General features: G+C 43.1%; 1 protein-coding gene across 1 annotated transcript; it reads left to right on the forward strand.

Moving 5' to 3' along the window:
* Nucleotides 1-6914: 6914 nt before the first annotated feature.
* Nucleotides 6915-18840, forward strand: spon2a (spondin 2a, extracellular matrix protein). Its single transcript, XM_051419173.1, has 6 exons — nucleotides 6915-7128; nucleotides 10802-11030; nucleotides 12999-13219; nucleotides 16618-16809; nucleotides 17870-18041; nucleotides 18235-18840. The coding sequence occupies exons 2-6, from the start codon at nucleotides 10802-10804 to the stop codon at nucleotides 18420-18422; spliced, it is 1002 nt and encodes a 333-aa protein (XP_051275133.1). The 5' UTR covers nucleotides 6915-7128; the 3' UTR covers nucleotides 18423-18840.
* The last annotated feature ends 270 nt before the right edge of the window (nucleotides 18841-19110 follow it).

The following is a 19110-nucleotide window of genomic DNA, read 5'->3' on the forward strand; positions in this document are numbered from 1 at the left end:
CTTCTCAAATACTGGTGCCTACATTACCCACAATGCAACCACATCCCCCGAGCTGCTAGCCTCGAGCAGAGATGAGGAGCGGGCTACAGAGGTCTGCTAAACTCACTTCTTCCTGACTCCACATTTTTTTTTTCCGTCTTCAAACTCGTAGTCTTGAGCGCCAACTGGTGCTGACTCAAATGACATCACTTGAGGCAGTTTATCCAACTTCACCCAGCTCCCTCTGGAGCCACAAAAAAGGTTTTATACAACCTTTTTCCACACATGCAGTAGTAACTCCCCAAGATCTGTAAACATACTTGGATGTGTAAAACCAGTGGAGTTCCCCTTTATTGTAGGCTTTTAACTGTGGTTACTTATTTAAGGAGAGTCCACAATATCTTTACTGAAAGTAACGATAAACAGGATTGTGACCATGTCCAAAAATTAAAAAATCATTTTCATAATAACTCCCATCTGGTAAAACCCTCTCATGTTCACTTCTCCTCCCTCCCAACCATTATTATAATTATAATAGATATACTGACTACAGTGGCTTGATAATAAAACACAAAAATACAAGAAAATAAATAGATGATGAATTAAAATAAATAACGTTTAAGTTACTACAACAAGTACAAAGTTAAAGCAAGTGTCCTCACAAACTTATATTTAGTGTTTCAGATTCACACCTCGAGTGCGTGGTTATTGTCTACTGGCACACACATGGGTATTTTACATTTATGACGTGTTTCCTTAAGTAATTCTAATATTTCTCAGGAAGGGAGAGATTTCTTTTAAAATGAAACAAAAACATGTTTTCAGCCACATGGAGGTGGAGGGTGTGTCTTCCTTCTTACACGTTATGGCATTACGTTTATTGCCACCAATAAAGCATCTTTATTAATGCTTTAAGTCCTGAGTCAAGCACGATAAGTCTGGGTAGGTATCAGCTCCTGTGATATTCTAATAAATCCCTATTAAAGGACAAGTTTTGCACAGTCCCAGAATATATATATGAGCACAGTCTCTGTTTTACACCTAGGAGACATTTTAGACATACTGTTTGTTATGGTAAGTCTCTGGTGTAAAGTAGTTACTATGAATGATACCTGCAACAGCTCATGATGGCTGTTAAGAAAAGGACTGAGCCTCTTTATGTATTGATTCCTGTTCACAGTCTGTAAAACAGATGTCCAAGTACTTTTCCCACTTAGCCTTAACTGTTAGACTGCCATTGAGTTGTAAAATTTTAAAGGTTTTAATGGAGTAGGGCGTCCGCCCTGTAGTGAACAAATATAGTGCCTCACCTGTAGGTACTTAGACTGGATACGGTATATCCAACGTGGTGATACGTGGAAAGATTGAAAGATTTTTAGTTTTATTTGATATGTGATATGATTTATAATTATATTTTCCATAAACTTGGATAACATTTTATCTTTCCGGTAGAGGTCATTTTTATCCAGTGTTGGGGAAACTAGTTGGGGGGGGGTTCAGCCTTTAAACATTCAAAGGAACTAGATGTCTCATCATTATAAAGGTCCCCTAAAGTATGTAACACTGTAGCGCTCTGAAAGTTTACCTGTATATCTGTCCAAACTCTAGAGATAGGATTTATGAGAGGATTATCTGTACCTGTTTTTAAAGTGTGATATCTCAATAAAAGGGACACCTGCCAGCTGCATAACACTATGTGCTCGATCTGCTTCCAAGCGGGGAAGCTTGTCAAAATGATTTAGCCAAATCCAGATTGATCTAATTGTGGCCTCCCAGCAATAGAGCTGGAAGCTTCAGGCTTCCTCCTTGATAAGGGTTATTATGTAGTGATTTCCCTCTCTGTGGTTTTCTCCTGCATACAAACCTGGAGATCATAGCTTCTAGTTTCCTAGAAAAAAATTAGATTGGGATGGGGGAGAGTTTTAAATTAATATTGCATCTATCTAAATCATTTTAACCCTCTTAAACTGTATTAGATAGATAGCGATAGATAGATACTTTATATATCCTGAGGGATATTCAAGTATTGTGATGGCTAAAGGCTCAATCACTAAAGAGCACAAAAGGGGGGATAATTGGAGGCGTGCCACAGGATAAGGGAAATGATGATGATGTATCTGTGTTTGTCTGAACTATTGCTGGAGGTATGGTAGACCGTTTTAATTATTCTAATATATAAGGCCAGAAGATAATTTAGATCATAGTACTGCAAAGAGAAAACACCACTGTCAGAGGTCTCTCAGTGCCAAGTGAGAGCTAAATCTGGGTCTTTAATGGGCTTAGTGCTAAACACAATATTGAACAGCATCCTAATGTTGAAAGAGTAGAGGTGGTTTTTAATAAATCCTGCCTGGTATCCCTTTCTTGAGCCTGAGAGCTATAACCTTTGTTAATATCTTATATTCAGATGACAAGACTGAGGTTGGTCTATATGACCCACATAAACTAGGACCCTCCCCTGGTTTTAATAAAAGTATTACTATTACTAAGAGAGACTGCTGCATGGTTTGAGGTAGGCGCTTATTTTCAATTGAATGGTTGGAGAAACCATCTAGTCCCGGGGCTTCAACTCCCAGGAGCCGGGCTGTAGTGAGGCTGACAACAACGAAACCTCCACTGATCAGACATATTGTCATTTGGTTTCGGTAAGACTTATGCTCAGAGACTGTGACAGGATATTCTCTCCCAGCGTGAATAAAAAACAAACATAGAAATCCTAGAGTAACTATTATGGACAGATGAGTAGGAATAGTCTATTAATAGCTCCATTGGTGTCTCACCTTCCACATGTCTACTAAAATAAGATGTGAAATTTCTTTTTTAAGAGCCCTAGCTGCAAAGGATAAGGGTCTTTACCTGAATCCAAAACAAAATTAAAGTCCCGTCCAGCTATAAACTCTGTGTGACAACGTAAACTTCAGACAAATGGTAATAAAGAAGTTTGGATAGTTCTGATTTGGACCCTGTGCTATGCAGCTATTGGCTCATGTGCCGGGTCTTTTTTTAAATCTTTTTTTTTTTATCATGTGGTGGAAAGAAAATGTTCTGCACTAGCATTCATATGGTGACGTTTAGCAGGTTTAATGGTAACCTTTATTTCAGTTTAGCATATTAGCATGCTAACATTTGGTGCAATAAATAGCACTAATAGAAAGTACAGCTGAGACTGACTGGAATGTCATGAGCTTCCCAGGTTGTTGGTTAAGTATTGAACAAATTGAATGATGTGATGCAGTAGTGGCATATAGCAGGTTGAACTAACTGAACACTGTTCGCGTTTGTATTTGACAAGCTGGGAATGAGAACGGGCTGTGTGGTGTGTAGGAGGAACTACAGGGGTCATGAAACTTGTGAAAAACACGAAAGGCCCTGCTGCTACAGCCACTGTTAGGTTTGTCCGTTCTGAGCTAACGTAGAACGGTTCAACATGGTGGACTCCACAAAAGGCGACCGGCGATGTCTGTAGATAAAAACGTCTCATTTATCCTCTGGAGACCGTGACCTTTGTATAAAATTCCTGTCAATTCAATAGTTTTCCAGGGCTGTCCAGTTGACTTATTGATTTACCCTTATAGTTATCCAGTCCTTTAAATGTCATTATGGAAACTTGGAACTGGAGGCCAATATACATACTGCTACTGTGCTGACTCTCTACTGAGGCACAGGCCATATTACATAACAGCATGTGTTGTTGAAGGAGGCCCAGGATGCCGAGCAGTATTTTAACAGACCTGATTCACACACACTTCAAACACACCTAGGCTTGTTGCTTCCTATGTCCCGCTCAAGATTGTGCAACAGAGTGCAGCAGAGCATCATCCACCTCACCCAGTGCCATACATTACCCCTGTCAGGCCCCACGCTGGGCTGCCAGATTTTTTTTATTTGTTTGTTTAGTTCAAGAGGAGGAGGAGGGGTGCTTGAAACCCTCACTGATTTCAAAAGGTTTGGGAACGCTGGTCAAACCAGTAAAATGGGGGTACTGGTTCCCGCTCTGCTGCTGGGTCAGTACCTTCAGTAAACTGCTCAGTCAGACGAGTCATCCTGCTTAGGTAACACACTCAAAGTGGGTCAGAGGTCACACAAGAGCCTTTAACTGAGGTCCAGAGATGAGAACATCAACGAGTGAAGTATGAGTCTTGGTGGGGAGAAAGAAGAGCAGTGTGACAGATCAGGATGTGTGTGTGAGAGAGAAAGGCCGTATATGTGCATACATGTCTGTGTGATGAATTAGTCTCCAGACAGATGAACTATCCCACTTGGAGGGATCGTACTACCAACCGTGAAGCCGAGTGGATAAATATTTGTCTTCGGTTGTCTTTGGAATTATTACATATTATTCCAGCCACAGAATGACTCAGACGTTGAATCAGACTGCACCGGCCTTGTTTTCCTTTTTAAAAGAAACTGCGTGGGGCGATGGTCGCTTGGTTCTGGATTCATCAACTTTGGTCGAAAACAAAAAAATCGACCTGCCAAAAAATTCATCAAGGACCATCATCAAGTCATAATTTTAATTTGTCCAATATGATAAACATGGTAAACATTATACCCTCTAAACATCAGCATGTTGGCATTGTGCTAATGCTCTGTCTGCCACTTGTACGGCTGTAGACATTATTAAACTTTGCACCCAGCGGCCACTTTATTAGGTACGCCTGTACGGTCTTATGCAATTCAATACCACAGCTTACAGCTTCTTTTATGCTGTGATAGAGGAGTTAATTCAACTGTATGATTTAGCATTGAGGTCATAGTTGTTGGTCGTGTTGAGGTGTTTCAAATATCGTGAGAGGGTGGATGAAATAATTTAGAAACATCTGTCAATGTGAGGTAGTTCAGTACAACACCGCCTTTAAGTATTATATCTTTAACTTAATAAACATCAAATCGAATTTAGACATTTCTGACTCTGTTGACAAAAACTGAATGTTATAAACTTTATATTATATTTTAGCACAACACACAGTCAACATTATCCATCTGTTCCTAATGCTGCTCTTTCCTCATGTCTGTCAGTCTTAGGGGTCTGCAGGGTTTGCGGCGGTGAAGCAGAGACACTGGAGCTAGTATGGCCCCAGCCCAGCGCTCTGTGATTAGCTCATGGTTTTCCTCTCATTTCTTCACTCACTTGGCTCGTGTAACATTGACGTGAGCATGTGATTGACAGGGAGAAAACTTTCAGCTATCTTGGAGATTTGCGTCAGTCAGGCAAAACCTGCAGCCGTTCTGCTGCTGTATCTGGTGTCCTAATGCTAACCCTGCGTGTGTGCGTGTGTGTGTGCTGCAGAGTGCGGTTTAACTTTAAACTATGGATGTCTGTGTTCTAGTAATCAAAATAATCATCAGTTCCCGCATAGGTTTGCAGACCTAAACGTCAATTGCCGTATGTGCCAGCGTGAGTTCACATTTCAAAAGATTTTGTGTGTGCAGTGTGTGCTCACACAAACGCACACCTGTGTATTTGACAGTGTGTCAATGACGTTTCACATTAACGTGAGTCAATCTGGCGGCTGAGCTCACTGTCATTAATCAGAGGGCAGCAGCGGGGAAGTCTGGGTTTTTCCCGTAACCTACTTTCAACTGTAGAGACAGACAGACAGATAGATAGATAGATAGATAGATAGATAGATAGATAGATAGATAGATAGATAGATAGATAGATAAAGTAACTGTTTTGGAGACAAACAGGGCGGAAAGAGATGGAGAGGAATGAAGGAAGAAAGCAAAAAACAGATGGGCAGAGGGTGTAATTGTTTACTTGATTTTTTATGACTGCAACACACAAAATCCAAATTGTTACCTGATCCACATCTAACCCCACTCCCCCTCTTCCTCCGTCTGCTCCTTTTCGCTCCCCTTGTTCCTGGAAGGTTCACAGGCGAGCCAGTGACGTGGCCAAGTCGGTTTAAAAAGGTCTGCAGTTATCCAATTGCAGTTTCCTTTTGGGTCTGGGTAATGTTAGCCAGGTCGAGTTGATAAAAGATTTAGAGACAAGCGGTACCTAATCCATGTTAGATCAAAGTCCTGACCAGAATGTGTTTGATTGTTCAATGAAATATAGGCTGACTGCTTTGTTGCGTCACAGCCATCGATAACAACCAGGAAGGTAACAAAAATTCCTAGAGATTTCACTTACTCGCACAAGAACACATGCGGCCTTGTTTAGTCTGAGCTTTGACATGTAAAGAAGTGAGTGGTGGCCGGTCACAGAAACCTCCCTGGTTGTCCATGTGTGTACCAGCTGTGGAAACCGGTGACCACACATCTCTGACACACACACACACACACACACACACACACACACACACACATACACACACACACACACACACGCCCTGACCCGAGGAAAAGGGGTTCCTTGGCTGAGATCACAGCTGGATCTGCCACAGGACAGAAGAACTATCTGAAAGGGGGGGGAGACCATTTAAAACCCTTTGATTTTCTACAATGTCCAATCAGTTAATTAACTGCAGAAAAAAAGCCTGTGCTTCTGTCCAGCGTCTGTTATCCAGGTTGCATGTCTGTGCGTAAGCCCCATTCCTCATTTCTCTCCTTCTATGTTACTCCCATTATTCAGCAACTTACACCTCTCATGTATGATAGAGTGGGCTGAAGAACAGGCGAAGGAAAATACACAATGCTGAGTGGTGTATGTTAAGAAAGGCCAATGTGGTGTTGATTACCTTGTCAGCAATGAGGTTGCTGAGTTTACACAGCCACCGAAAGACGAGAGAGAAAGATAGAGGGAGAGAAGAGAGGGACAGTGGAGGAGAGGAGTGAGGCTGTTAACTGCCTTTCCATACAAGGAGAGGTAGGGGGAGAAAAGTGGAGGAGGGGGAGGAGAAAGCGAGAGACAGCAAGAGAAAGTGAGAGAGAGAGAGAGAGAGAGAGAGAGGAGGGTAATATGAGGAGATACAATGAAAGAGAGAGAGAGAGAGAGAGAGAGAGAAAGGAGGAGGAGAGAAATCTGGAAAGAGAGATAAAGACAGAAGGATAAAGGCTGATAAGGCTGTGCCGGCCCGCGGGTTACAGTGGAGAGTAAGAGAGGAGAAGAAGTGAGAGAGTGACTGGAGCTATATCCTCTCCGTGGTCCCAACTGTGTGATTCTGCTGCAGCTTCTCTCTGTCACTGACTGATCCAACACAGGTAGGACACACACTGAGCCTCCATTCATTCTCCACAGCACCACAGTCCGAGAGGACGAACACACGTGTTTTTTTTTTTTAGCCATTTGACACCCAGTAAGCTTCTCTTTACCTTGGGAAACAGCGGCAGAAATTACTCAAGTAAAAGAAGCAATATCACAGTGCAAAGATACTCCATTACAAGTAAAAGTTATGCATTCAAAATGTTGATTAAGTAAAGGTATGTTATTATGAATATAGAATTATTGCCTGAAAGATATACAGTATCAAAGTTACTAAGAGTGGTAATTTTCAGGGTGTTGGGGATGGGATTATTAAGACTGGTTCATGAACATTTTCAGCATTTTAATGTTTGATGCAGCTGTTCGGCAGCAGGAAAAAAAAAAGGTATTTTCTTCCACTTTAGACAATGTTTTCATACTACGAATCGGTACACTGATGTGTTGAATAACTTTATCTATATTGGGTTTTTTGCATATATTTGCACATTTTCATCAGTAGTTGCTTCACCTAATTGGTGCAATCTATATAGTGTACAGGTATACACATGCACTGTCCATCCTCACTGATCTTTCTGCTGAAAATGTGGCTTTAATTAAGATTTCAGGCAAACCAAAATCTGCATGCCCTCCGCCCTTTTCTCTGTCTAAACTGCTACCTAAACTGTCATGATTTACCCTCCGCCTGCATGAGAAACAGTCAAGTTTCTGACCTCCTGTTGGGATGCATGCCCTGCTGAGTGTCTGTCTGTGTTTCTGTGCAAATGCATCAAGGTGAAATGGTACAGACAGATATGTGCACTTTATGCAGGAGTGTGTAAAAAGGCTAAGATAGAGTGATGCATCTCTTTTCTTGGCACAAACTCCTGGACAAAAGATTTTGGAGAAAAAAAAGGCTAATTACCGACCCGCCATCCCCTTGTTTAAAATGAACATACCTCCCGCTGTGTGCACAAATCTTTGCTTGCGCTTGCATACCTGCATGCCTGTGTATATGAGCTGAGCTGGATGTGTGTATTATCTCTGCATGAGTCTGCTGTAATTACACTGTGAAGGTGCCCACAGGGCGGCAGCCGCTACATTTGGCTCCGCACCACATCCCCTCATTTTATTGTGTCTTGTGCCTGACAGAAAAACTGCTGTGTGTCTGTCTTTGTTGACTGATGAGAGCCGAGTGTGATGCAAACGCATACGTATGTGAGAGTGTAAACGATATATCAACTGAAAATAAGTGTGTATGCATGTTCCTGTTTTTTATATCTGTATTTATTTCACTCAAATGTTGCTGTGACAAGTGAATTTCCCCATTGTGGGATTAATAAAGTTATCTATCTACCTATCAATAAATACCATACAGCCTTTTACTGCTGCATGTGTTTTCAGGAGCAGCAGTAGACGTCAGCTAACAGCAGGTCTGTGTGTGTGTGCTGACTGATACAGTGCTGTGTGTCAGTGTGGGAATTCAAGAAATGTCTCTTCAGTGTGTTATAGTGTCAGTGTGACAAGTTCAGGGGGAAGGGTCTACTGAACCAAGGTCTCAGTGTAGAATAGGGTCATTTGATTAATGGTTGTTATAGCAACAGAGATGACATGACAGCTACTAACAGACACACTGAAATATGTAATTTCTAAAATACAAAGATCACGATCAATGTGTTGCTGTGAGTTTCCAGTTAAAATGTTGATCTTCTTTGTCTGGAATGTGTGTGTGTGTGTGTGTGTGTGTGTGTGTGTGTGTGTGTGTGTGTGTGTGTGTGTGTGTGTGTGTGTAAAAAGACAGGAAAATCAGGTAACTGTTTGCAACAGCCTGTGACAGGACTGACCTCCTTTTCTATACTAAACATAGAGGACAGAGCAGCCAGGACAGTTGCAGTTAAGATCACATACTGATGTGAAAAACCTCCAGCTCCAGGTGGTGAACTTCCATTAACCCGCGCACACAGAGCTTGATCACAAGTATAAAAAAAAAAAAACGCTTTATTATCAGTCTGGAAGTAGTATTATGTCGTTTTTCCTGTTACTTTTTGGAACTAGCTGCGTGCTTAAGCATCTCAACCTGGAGCTTTATCTGCCTCCTGCAGAGCAGCAAAGTTGCAGCCAGTGAGGTGATCAGATGACTGAGCAGTGAGATCAAAGCTGGGCTCTGTGTGTCTCCATACTCAAGGTATTTTTATGGCTGGCTGTTAAACTGTGCAGTGGTTAATATACATTTAATGGAGACAGTGAATTGATAAAACACTCACATATAAGGCTGCGGTCAGAAAAGTGTTAGAGTTGGAGTTTTGCAGCTATATTGGCAGAGTAATACTATCTGACCTCTGGAAATAGACTTCAGGGACAATGTGCAGCAGGACATGAGTGTTATGTGCGTCGGTGTGTGTGTGTGTGTGTGTGTGTGTGTGTGTGTGTGTGTGTGTGTGTGTGTGTGCGTTTGGGTGCATGTGTGTGTGTTTGTACACTAGTCGACTTGCCCAAATTTAACTGTCTGCATTCTGCAGCTGCTTGGAGGTTTAGTTATAGTATAGTAACCCATAGAAACGCCACACAAGGCTGCAGCCACAAAACATCATTCTCCCCTTGTGTAACACGCAAAGAGAGAAATTCATCTGTCATCAAGTCATAAACTGTCACCCTCAAAGTTAAAACATCTGTCAGTTAAACGGGAAATAGGGGAAATAACATCACTTTTATGCAGTTTATTCTCAGCCTAGTAGTGTTTAATTAGAATACTTTTTAAAGACATTCAGTGAAAGTGTCTGCAAATTGGAAAAAGACCTATCACATCATTATTTATTAAATCTGTATTAAATTAAGAGATTGGGTGTAGAAAGCAGAGAGGAGGATGAGGTGGAAGGATGTGTGTTTAGAGGTGAAGAGCGGGCTGGTGCAGAGAGAAGAAGCAGTGTGCCTCTGATTTACATTCAGCTCCAGGAGCGTTGTTAGAAATCCGCCCACTGTCAGCAAGCGAAGACTCGACTCTTCAGCCCAACACAATGAAATGTAAGGCTGAAATGTGGTTTTGAGCAATTATGATGCACGTGCCCTCCTCACCTCTCTTCATGGTCTGACTCAGCAGCTGGTGGTCAGTGGATGGTCAGTCAGTGAGGTCAGTAGAGCAGCACAGCAGACAGGATTTGCTTTTGTCCTCAGAGATGTCATCCATGTTGTTTTATTTTAGGCCAGCTCCTGTGGCAGACATTACCGTGACAGCGATGAATGTTAACCGTTTTGCCGTGTAGCCACAGGTTGGCTGCGAACCAACACACTCGGCCCGGCCCAGGGGAATGGGAGGACTTTTCAATCGAAGGCTCCAGGGTCAATGGGTTCAATAAGCTTTGTTCCTCGATAAAATGTACATGTTGTGATATGAGGGCAGGGATGTGGAATTTCCCCCCTTATACTGATTTTCCAGGATTGTCTGGGTTTGGTTTCCTAAATGTCCATCCATTCGTTTGCTTGGTGATTGACAAACATTACGTGCCGCTGCCAAAGAACTTCTTCTTTAGAGGCTTCTTCTTTAAAATGTGCCGCACGTTTAGTGATACTCAAGAAAACTCAAGAATAAGAGCAACATTATCTGTATTTGTGGCAAGGAACCCAAACAATTTGATACATCTTTACCACGGGAGAGGAATATACTTACACAACCACTTTTCATTTCTTCATTTCTTTCAGATGATGTCATTACAGCACCTGACCTGTGGTTGGCTGCAGCAGCTCCTCGTTGTGCTTCTGAAGCTTTGCCTCGCTTTTGCTGGGCCTTTGCGACCACTCAACGGGACAGAATGCACAGCCAAGGGTCCTGCTTCCTACATCCTGGTCTTTACAGGTCACTGGAGCCCACAGGCCTTCCCCAAGCAGTATCCACTGTTCCGGCCCCCTGCACAGTGGTCCAAACTCATAGGTGAGAAAGCCTTCTAGGGACTAAGAAATTGGTTGTGGGAAAACCAATAATTTCTTCTGGAAAATTTGACCTCTAACGCCTGAAAATACGTTGAATTTTGACTATTTCAGACTTGCAACGGCAGCGAGGAGTCAGGGGTTATTTTAGTTCACCTCCCTCACTCAAAATGGTGACTGCTTTCAGATGAAGGGTCACCTAAAGACATAATTTATGCTTTCCATCTTGTGTCAGATGTTTAGGGCCTCATTGTCAGCATACGCCCATGCACACAGACACATACACAGGGATGGGAGATGTTAATGAGCAAAACAGCAAGAAGCTGAGAGCAATAAGAAGACCGTCTAAATGCTACCAGATGGGGTTTTTCTCTCTAACTTCTGTCCAACGATATCTTTAATATTTCTCTATTTCTTCAACTCAATCCTGCACTCCATCCCACATTTCCGCTGGTTTACCACAGTGTTGGCGGTAAACACTGGAGAAGAGGTTTTCGGGGGTTGGTGAAGGTGGGTGATGATAGTTGGGGTGTGGTGGGGTCAGACCGCTACCTCAGAGCCAGGAGGAGGAGAAGAAGCAATTCCCCTCTTTTTTTTCCCAAGCCATGGAGCATGGGATGGATGGCAGATGCTCGTACATATGTGTGCATGTATGCGTGTGTGTGTTGGACTGTTCTTGTGCATCACTGTCTGTGGCTTTGTCTGGTTTCCAGCTCTCTCACTGGTGCCCTGCTGCCCTGCCAGAGGGTGATGGCCTACTTACTTCATATAGAGACAGGCACCAGAGATTGAGACACACCCATAATGGCTTTTAATGTCTCTGGGCACCGGTGATTGGGGAGGCGGAGGGGGGGGCACAAGGGCCTCAATGAGCTGACAGTCTGGTAGAGGACAAAAAGAACATTGGAAATAGAGTTTGTCACAGCACAAAGAAAAGCATAACCTGTCGAGGGGTTTGGGGGCCTGCGTTGGTTTTGAGTTGCTTTGTTGTGGAGACCTGGGGGTAAGGGACCAAGGACACTGCCAGAAGATAGAGGGAATGGAGTTTGTCTTGGCCAAAGAAAAAAAACGAGCAATTAAGGAAGGGCGGGAAGTGGGCTTTGACGTCTTGGTGGGGCTTAAACGTGATGCGTTATCGAGTTTCAAGGTCTTGATGCTTGTGGGAAATTTGTTAGGATGGAAATGCAATTAAGTGCATAAGTAATGGCAGTTTGGGGAGAAACAAGATAGTGTGTGAAGTGTGCTGGGTAGGTTGTGTGTGTGGCTCAGTGCGGTGTGTGTGTTAATACATGTGTCAAGAGTGTTTAAGTATAAATGCACAGTTGTGTATGTGTGCCTGTACGCAGCTCTGAAAAGTGAGGTAAGGCAGAACCATCAGAGCATTTGTCAGCGTGTTTCTGGCTAACCTTACTCTGCCCTTAAAACCACTGGCCCAGGCCAGTGGCTCTGTGGGTTTCAATACGGAGCTCCAGAACCTGTGGTACAAACAGTTTAACCTAAATCAGTCTCTTCATTCTCAACAGATTTCATAGATAACCAGAACTAAATATAAGAATGTGAAGAAAATGGTTCTGTTGACCCGAAGGGTATGAAAAAGTATCAAGAAGGGATTTCAAAATTGTTTTAAAAATAAAAGATTGTCCACCATCTAGCTGCTGACTCCGAGATCCTGACCTATCTCCTGGCAGCTTCAGCTTGTGGTGTGGTTTTATCGGTGATAGATGGAGAAACTATGTAACTATAACCGTACAATAATGCCAAAGACATGCATGTGGGCAATTCCTTCAGAATTATCTGTTTAATTGCAGGACGTAGGAGGCAGCCATTGAAATACATACAGGCTCCATGGTGGAAATGATCTCACCGTCTGGCTGAGGCTCTGTGGTGTTTCATCGACATTGATATGCATTCCAGTGAATAGGCATCTTACTCCTGTCTTCTCCTCCTTCTTGTGTTTCTTTTCTCCCTTTAGCGGTCAGCCATAATCGCCATTTTCGGCTGTGGGAGGAGGGTGCTCCAGCTAGTGCAGGGGTGCAGAGCTTCGCTGAAGTCGGGGTGACGGTGGAGCTGATGAAGGCAGCCAAGGAGGCCAGGAAGAGACGTACTGTCGGCGCCATGTACCGAACGGCCGGCATCCCTAACGGCATTGGGCACAGCTCCACAGAGTTGCTCATGCAGCCCCGGAGTTCACTGGTAGGCACAAATAAAACTTAAGTGGAAGCAATACTCATTCACAAAAGGACACACATGCTCAGACGCAGTAAGTCACACAAACCGTCTGTTTGACTCAGTCTATTCAGTCATATGGTGACCTGGCCCTTCATATAACATTGTGCATCCGCTCTGACCAAACATTTCACCACTTCTTTCCACTATCCAATCAGACTATGTTTAGCCTGAGTGCTGAAGCCCTGCAGCCACAAACGCCCACATCCATCCTGCGCAGTCTGCACTCTGTCTGCTGCCTGTCCCACTGAACTCTGTGAGCTCAGGGATGAGGGGCCCGGGATGAAGTTTAGTAAAAGGAATAGTTTTTAGACAATTTGAGAAACACGTTCATTCACTTTCTTGCCAAGAGTTAAAGGAGAAGACTAACACTGCTCTCATGTCTGTACAGTAAATGTGAAGCTACAGCACAGCAGCAAGTTAGCTTAGCTTAGCAGAAAGACTGGAAACAGCGAGCCTGGTAACACAATCTGCCTCACTAATTAACATATTATATCTTGTTTCTTTTTCTGTACAAAGAACAAAGTAAACTGTAAACCTTCTTCCTCACCATACCGGCCTTGAAGTGATCCGTTCCTTGCGTGCAAAACTGCATTCTGACGTTCAGCCGAAGCTAATATAAGGCTTCAGCAGTTTGAGTCAAGTGGATATTTTCCAGGGTTATTTTAGTGCAAACTTCCCTTTGTGTTACAATCCATTTGGATCTGTTCCTATTTGGCACTAAAACGACTAAAACTGCGTGTAAGATATCTATTTGATTTGGCAAACTCAGACTCTTGAAGCCCCACATTACCCCATATTTAAGGCTGATAAATGGGCTGATAAATGTGGGCTGATGTTGGGTTGCAGGTTCAGTGTCCATTATTGGACAAAAGGGTACCACTGCTGCTGAATAGTGAGTGAGGTTATGAAGCAAAGGGTCATGGTCTGGCTAAATTTGGGCTTGGGGCTTAAACAAAGGCAAGGATTTGAGGTAGGAATGAAAGTATGGCGCGGTGGAAAAATGTGTCACACCATTTTACACAGTTAAACCTAGAAATAAAGTATTCCTTTATGTGTAAAGCATATGTACTGTAGCTGATGAATGAGAGGGAAAGAGGTGAAGAGGAAGGGCGGACGTTTATTGGAGCTTTTAGAAATAGGTGTGTGCCTGCCTTAAAGTCTGGTGACCTACATTTGTTTATTGGTTATTCCACTGCCTGAACCTGAGGGCCCTTAAAAATCATAAACAACCCTGACGGAGGGCATCTTTGGTAAGTACCTGTCATGGACAGCAGCTTAACAGCTTGTCAACTAGGTATATGATGTCTGGGGCTGCTTTTAAATGGGTCTGTCTGTTTTTAGATCAGTGGACAGTGTTGTGTGCTGAACGTGACAAAGACAGACTGAATGACGTGATTCTGTCGACAGCTTAATCTGTTATACTGCTTTTGTCTCTCTCGCACACTAATATAGAAATCCCATCCCATCTTGCCCACAAACCAAAACAATCATACGCAATGCACCAAAAATCCCAAACACATATGATTCCTATCTCCATATTCATGAGCCTCCTGCTATTGCTGTTAAATGTGTAATTCAAAACAGACAGATAGATCCAAATATCTACCAATTCGGGATCCAAGTGGCATTATTCTTAAACATTCTGCATTTTGTGAGATCAGTAGCACCAGGGACAACTACTGAGCATTAAGGTGCTTGTGCATCTGGACTGAGTTGCATGTTTTCGAGGACGGTTCGTTCTCTCTGGGGCTCTGTGGAAGATTTGCTGTGATGGAGAAAAAGTGAAAGGGATCATGGGAGCTTTGCGTAACTGTCTGCGCTTTAGAGATACTTCTTGGCCTGAAAAAACCAAACCAAACCACCACGGACTGATCAAGCCGGTGACGAGGGATACCCCTGAGCAGACATCCTTGCGGAGTGGCCCAATGGATATAGCAGGACGGGGCTTTCTTGGAAAAACCGCTGTTTGAAAGGAGGCTGAAAAGGACAAGAGGAGGGAGGAGAGCAGAGGAGGGAAGAAAGGAAGGAAGGAAGGAAGGGGATCAGTGGAGGATTCTGAAAAGCAACAGAGCTGCTTCTGATTTGGTTTCTCTGTTTCTCGCCGTGCGTCACAGGCAAGAAAACAGACCCCGTGTGTCATGCTGACACTACCTGCCTCCTGTCCCGAGTGGTCTGTTCCGCCTGGTGCACTGGTTTGATGTCTGTTCCAGCGCTCTTCAATCCAGCAGTGCTCTATCTGACTCCAGGCCACCCGTTTCTAGCCATCCAAAAGCTGTCCAAGCCCACCCACCCTACCCTGAGCCTTAGCAGCTCAGCCCAAGGTCCTCAAATATCGGGCCGCAAATGAGGAGGCGTTTTCAAATGTGCTGTTTTCTGGGTGTCTGCCACCTCAGCGTGTGCTGACCCCCAGGCCACTTCCTGTATGAGGTCACCAGCTCTCAGGAAACATCCATCACACAGGAGACAAAGTCTATCCCTGCACAGGAAACTGAGTGGGTGCATGCATGTGCACACATGCAGTCCCCAGATCCCCCCATTTATAAATGACAGAGTTTATAAATCCTGACATCAACAGTGTGTGTGTGTGTGTGTGTGTGTGTGTGTGTGTGTGTGTGTGTGTGTGTGTTCATGCGTATATCTCACTATTATTCATTTAACTTAATTTATTCTACACACAGTGCAGTATATCAGACATGGGGCAGAATAACACAACTTTATCGGGTAATCAAGTCTGATTGATTGTTTTTTTTATTATTATTAATTTGATCTTCTTTTTTCTTCCCCCGCAAAAAAAAAAACTGTTTGTACTCCAGAGGGCTGCAGTTTGACTTTTGACTTGAGCCAGAAAATGATCACAGCTGTGCTTTCTGGGTCTATTTGATTGTAACTTTTCTCCTCTTGTGAATTAAGTATTTCATTGCGTTTTTTTCTTTGTAGTTTCGTTTACAGCTGACAAAGCAAAGAAAAACAACTCATCAGTGCAATATCAAGACTCACAATTATCTTGGGAAAAGAACAAAATATATGCCTTAGAGTTTATTGCTTTTAGGTATATGAAGAAAGAAGAAGACAAACAAAGCTACTACTTGCTACAGTTGCGTGTTGAGATACTTCAGTCTGTACTTCAGGACCAAAGTGGTGGACATTGCCAGACATCCGTCCTCTTAAAAGCACTTATCTGCTTTGGATTTATGAGCCATTGACTTAATTTTTCAATAAATAATTGATCTTATCAAGTAATTTTGGTCTACAATACATTAAATATGAGTACATAATTGGTGTATTTCTTTTGTGTAATTGTGCTTTTTTTTGTCTATACTCTAATCTGAACTAACAGCATTATCTCTCTCTCTGATTGACAGTTGTCCCTGATGGTGAAGATGATCCCCAGCCCCGACTGGTTCGTCGGTGTGGACACCCTAAACCTTTGTGAGGGCAGCCAGTGGAAACAGGAAGTGAACATTGACCTCCAGCCTTATGATGCAGGGACAGACAGTGGATTCACTTTCTCATCACCAAACTTCCCAACCAGCCCACCAGAAAACATCACAAAGGTGAGCTCTTGCAATGTTCACAAGTACAAAAACTATAATTCGTTTATACGTTGATTCATTTAGTCATCTGTGCATTCATTCCAAAGACAAAGCAAGGCGGATGACCCTCGTATTATACTTAAAATAGTTAAGCAGCGTGGTTATGGAGCATCATTCTTAGCTGCTTGGCGGCTCTCTAACATGACTTAGACAGATGGTGTGCTACATAGAACCAACTGGAGAGCTTGGAAAAGGGCAGGCACTTTTAAATAAAACTTGGCATCTGATTAAATGAACCATCTGTCTATCACCATTTATCACAGGTGAACATCAATCAATCAGATCAACAAACCATATAATGTAGTCAAACTCATACTGAAGCCAGTCGGGAGAAGAGCGGAAGCATCTTTTCTATCGAGAAAAGCCTTAAAGGTCCAGTGTGTAACATTTAGGAGGATCTACTGGTAGAAATATAATAAATATAATAATATCATACAATAAATGAGCCTTTATATCTACAGCAGTGCTGGTCACCTTCCATGGAGGCTGCCATGTTGAACAGTAGCCCAACAGGGACAAGCCAAACACTGGCTCTAGATAGGGCTGTTCACGTCTTTCACACGGTTAGCAGCCACCATAGTTTCTCCTTTGCATTTGGAAGGGGGGAGTGAAGCGAGGGAGTTGCAATCCACAACTGATCCCACTAATGCTTACACGCTGGTCCTTAAAGTGCCATTCTTTGCTCTTCCTTCAATTAAGGAATAATGCTAACAGCTCATGCTGTAGCAGCCAGTAGTTCCTCAGAGGATGCTGATTGGTCCGATAACACTGTACCGGCCACAACCGATTGAAGCCTGGCAACATGGATTCTCACCTGATATTGTGATTCTGTGATCTCATGAGTCTAACTGCCTCGCATATGAAATTATTTGAGTAAAAAAAAGGGCCTCTCTTACATAACAGACCATCTATCCTTTCCAAGGCATGTGTTTTAAAGTTGGCTATTGCACATTTGAGGTTTGTTGAGATTCTGCTGGCTCTCCTGAATGAATTATGCCTGACTGTTCTTTGCTGACTTCAGATCACATCTCAGATGCCGAACCATCCAGCCAACTCCTTCTACTATCCACGGATAGAGGAGCTTCCACCTATTGCCAGCATAAGGATCACTCGACAGAGCAGATCACCTGACCGTCAAACCCCAATGTCCAATCATATTCTGCCAAACTCTATCATTCCCCAGCGCTTCTCAGGTAAGACCGCAGGATCAGTCGGGCCTAAACATTTTACCTGGAAGGATAAGCTCTACTTAAAACAGTTCTACACAACGTAGAGCTGCTACGAGCACAGGCTAATAGAAACAGCCCTTGTTTCTGCAGATTTTTTTTTACTTCTAACGTCTTTCTGTCTTTACTCACTTTCCCTCTCTCTTTCCCCTCCATGCAGCGACACCACTGGACTGTGAAGTGTCTTTCTGGTCTTCCTGGGGTTTGTGTCTGGGCCCCTGCTCCAGAGGTGGTGTCCGCCACCGCACACGTTACATCCTCTTGCGGCCGGCCAATGCTGGCATCCCCTGCCCTGAGCTGGAGGAACAGGCTGAGTGCGTATCACACAGCTGTATGAGACTCCAGTAACACGCACAAGCACAGATACTGCCAGTATTCAACACTGGGACTCTCATGTTATTACTGCTGGACTGAGAAATGTTGCTGCATCATTTACTTGATAACAAAATGGATTTTTGTCACAATCAAATTGTGAAAATTTAAAGAGACCGTTTGGATTTTTTTTAAGTGGGGTTGTATGACGTACGTATCCATAGTCAGTGTATAGATGGCACTCAGCATGTCCCTAGTTTGAAGAAGCATACAGGAATATCAGCATGGAAGCTAAGGAAAGCACTGCTGTGGACGGGCTCAGCAATAAAACATATTTTAGCTGCCTAAAAAAGGCCCACCTAAAAGAGAAAAAAAACAATGTCAGGTTGAATGTAGGCTTTATTTAGAATATTTTCACTGCTATACCTTACCACCGTCAGACAGACCTTTCCAACTGGAAACAGAAAATGAAGTGAGCAGAGTCTGGTGGCTTTAAGGAGAGATATATGATGGCTTCAGTTTCCAATTGGAAATCAATGTCTGAAGGCAAGATAAAGTGGTCAAAATATTCTACATATAGCGTAGTTTAGTTGGCTAAAATATATTTTTCTACTGACCCCATCTACAGCAGTGCATTGCTTAGCTTCCATGCTGCCTCTCCAAACTGGGGGCGCGCTGACTGCCATCTACTGTAGGTAATACAACTCAAAAATGGCAACTATCC

The sequence above is a fragment of the Dicentrarchus labrax genome, unplaced genomic scaffold, assembly GCF_905237075.1.
Source record: "Dicentrarchus labrax unplaced genomic scaffold, dlabrax2021, whole genome shotgun sequence".
Taxonomy (NCBI): Eukaryota; Metazoa; Chordata; class Actinopteri; family Moronidae; genus Dicentrarchus; species Dicentrarchus labrax.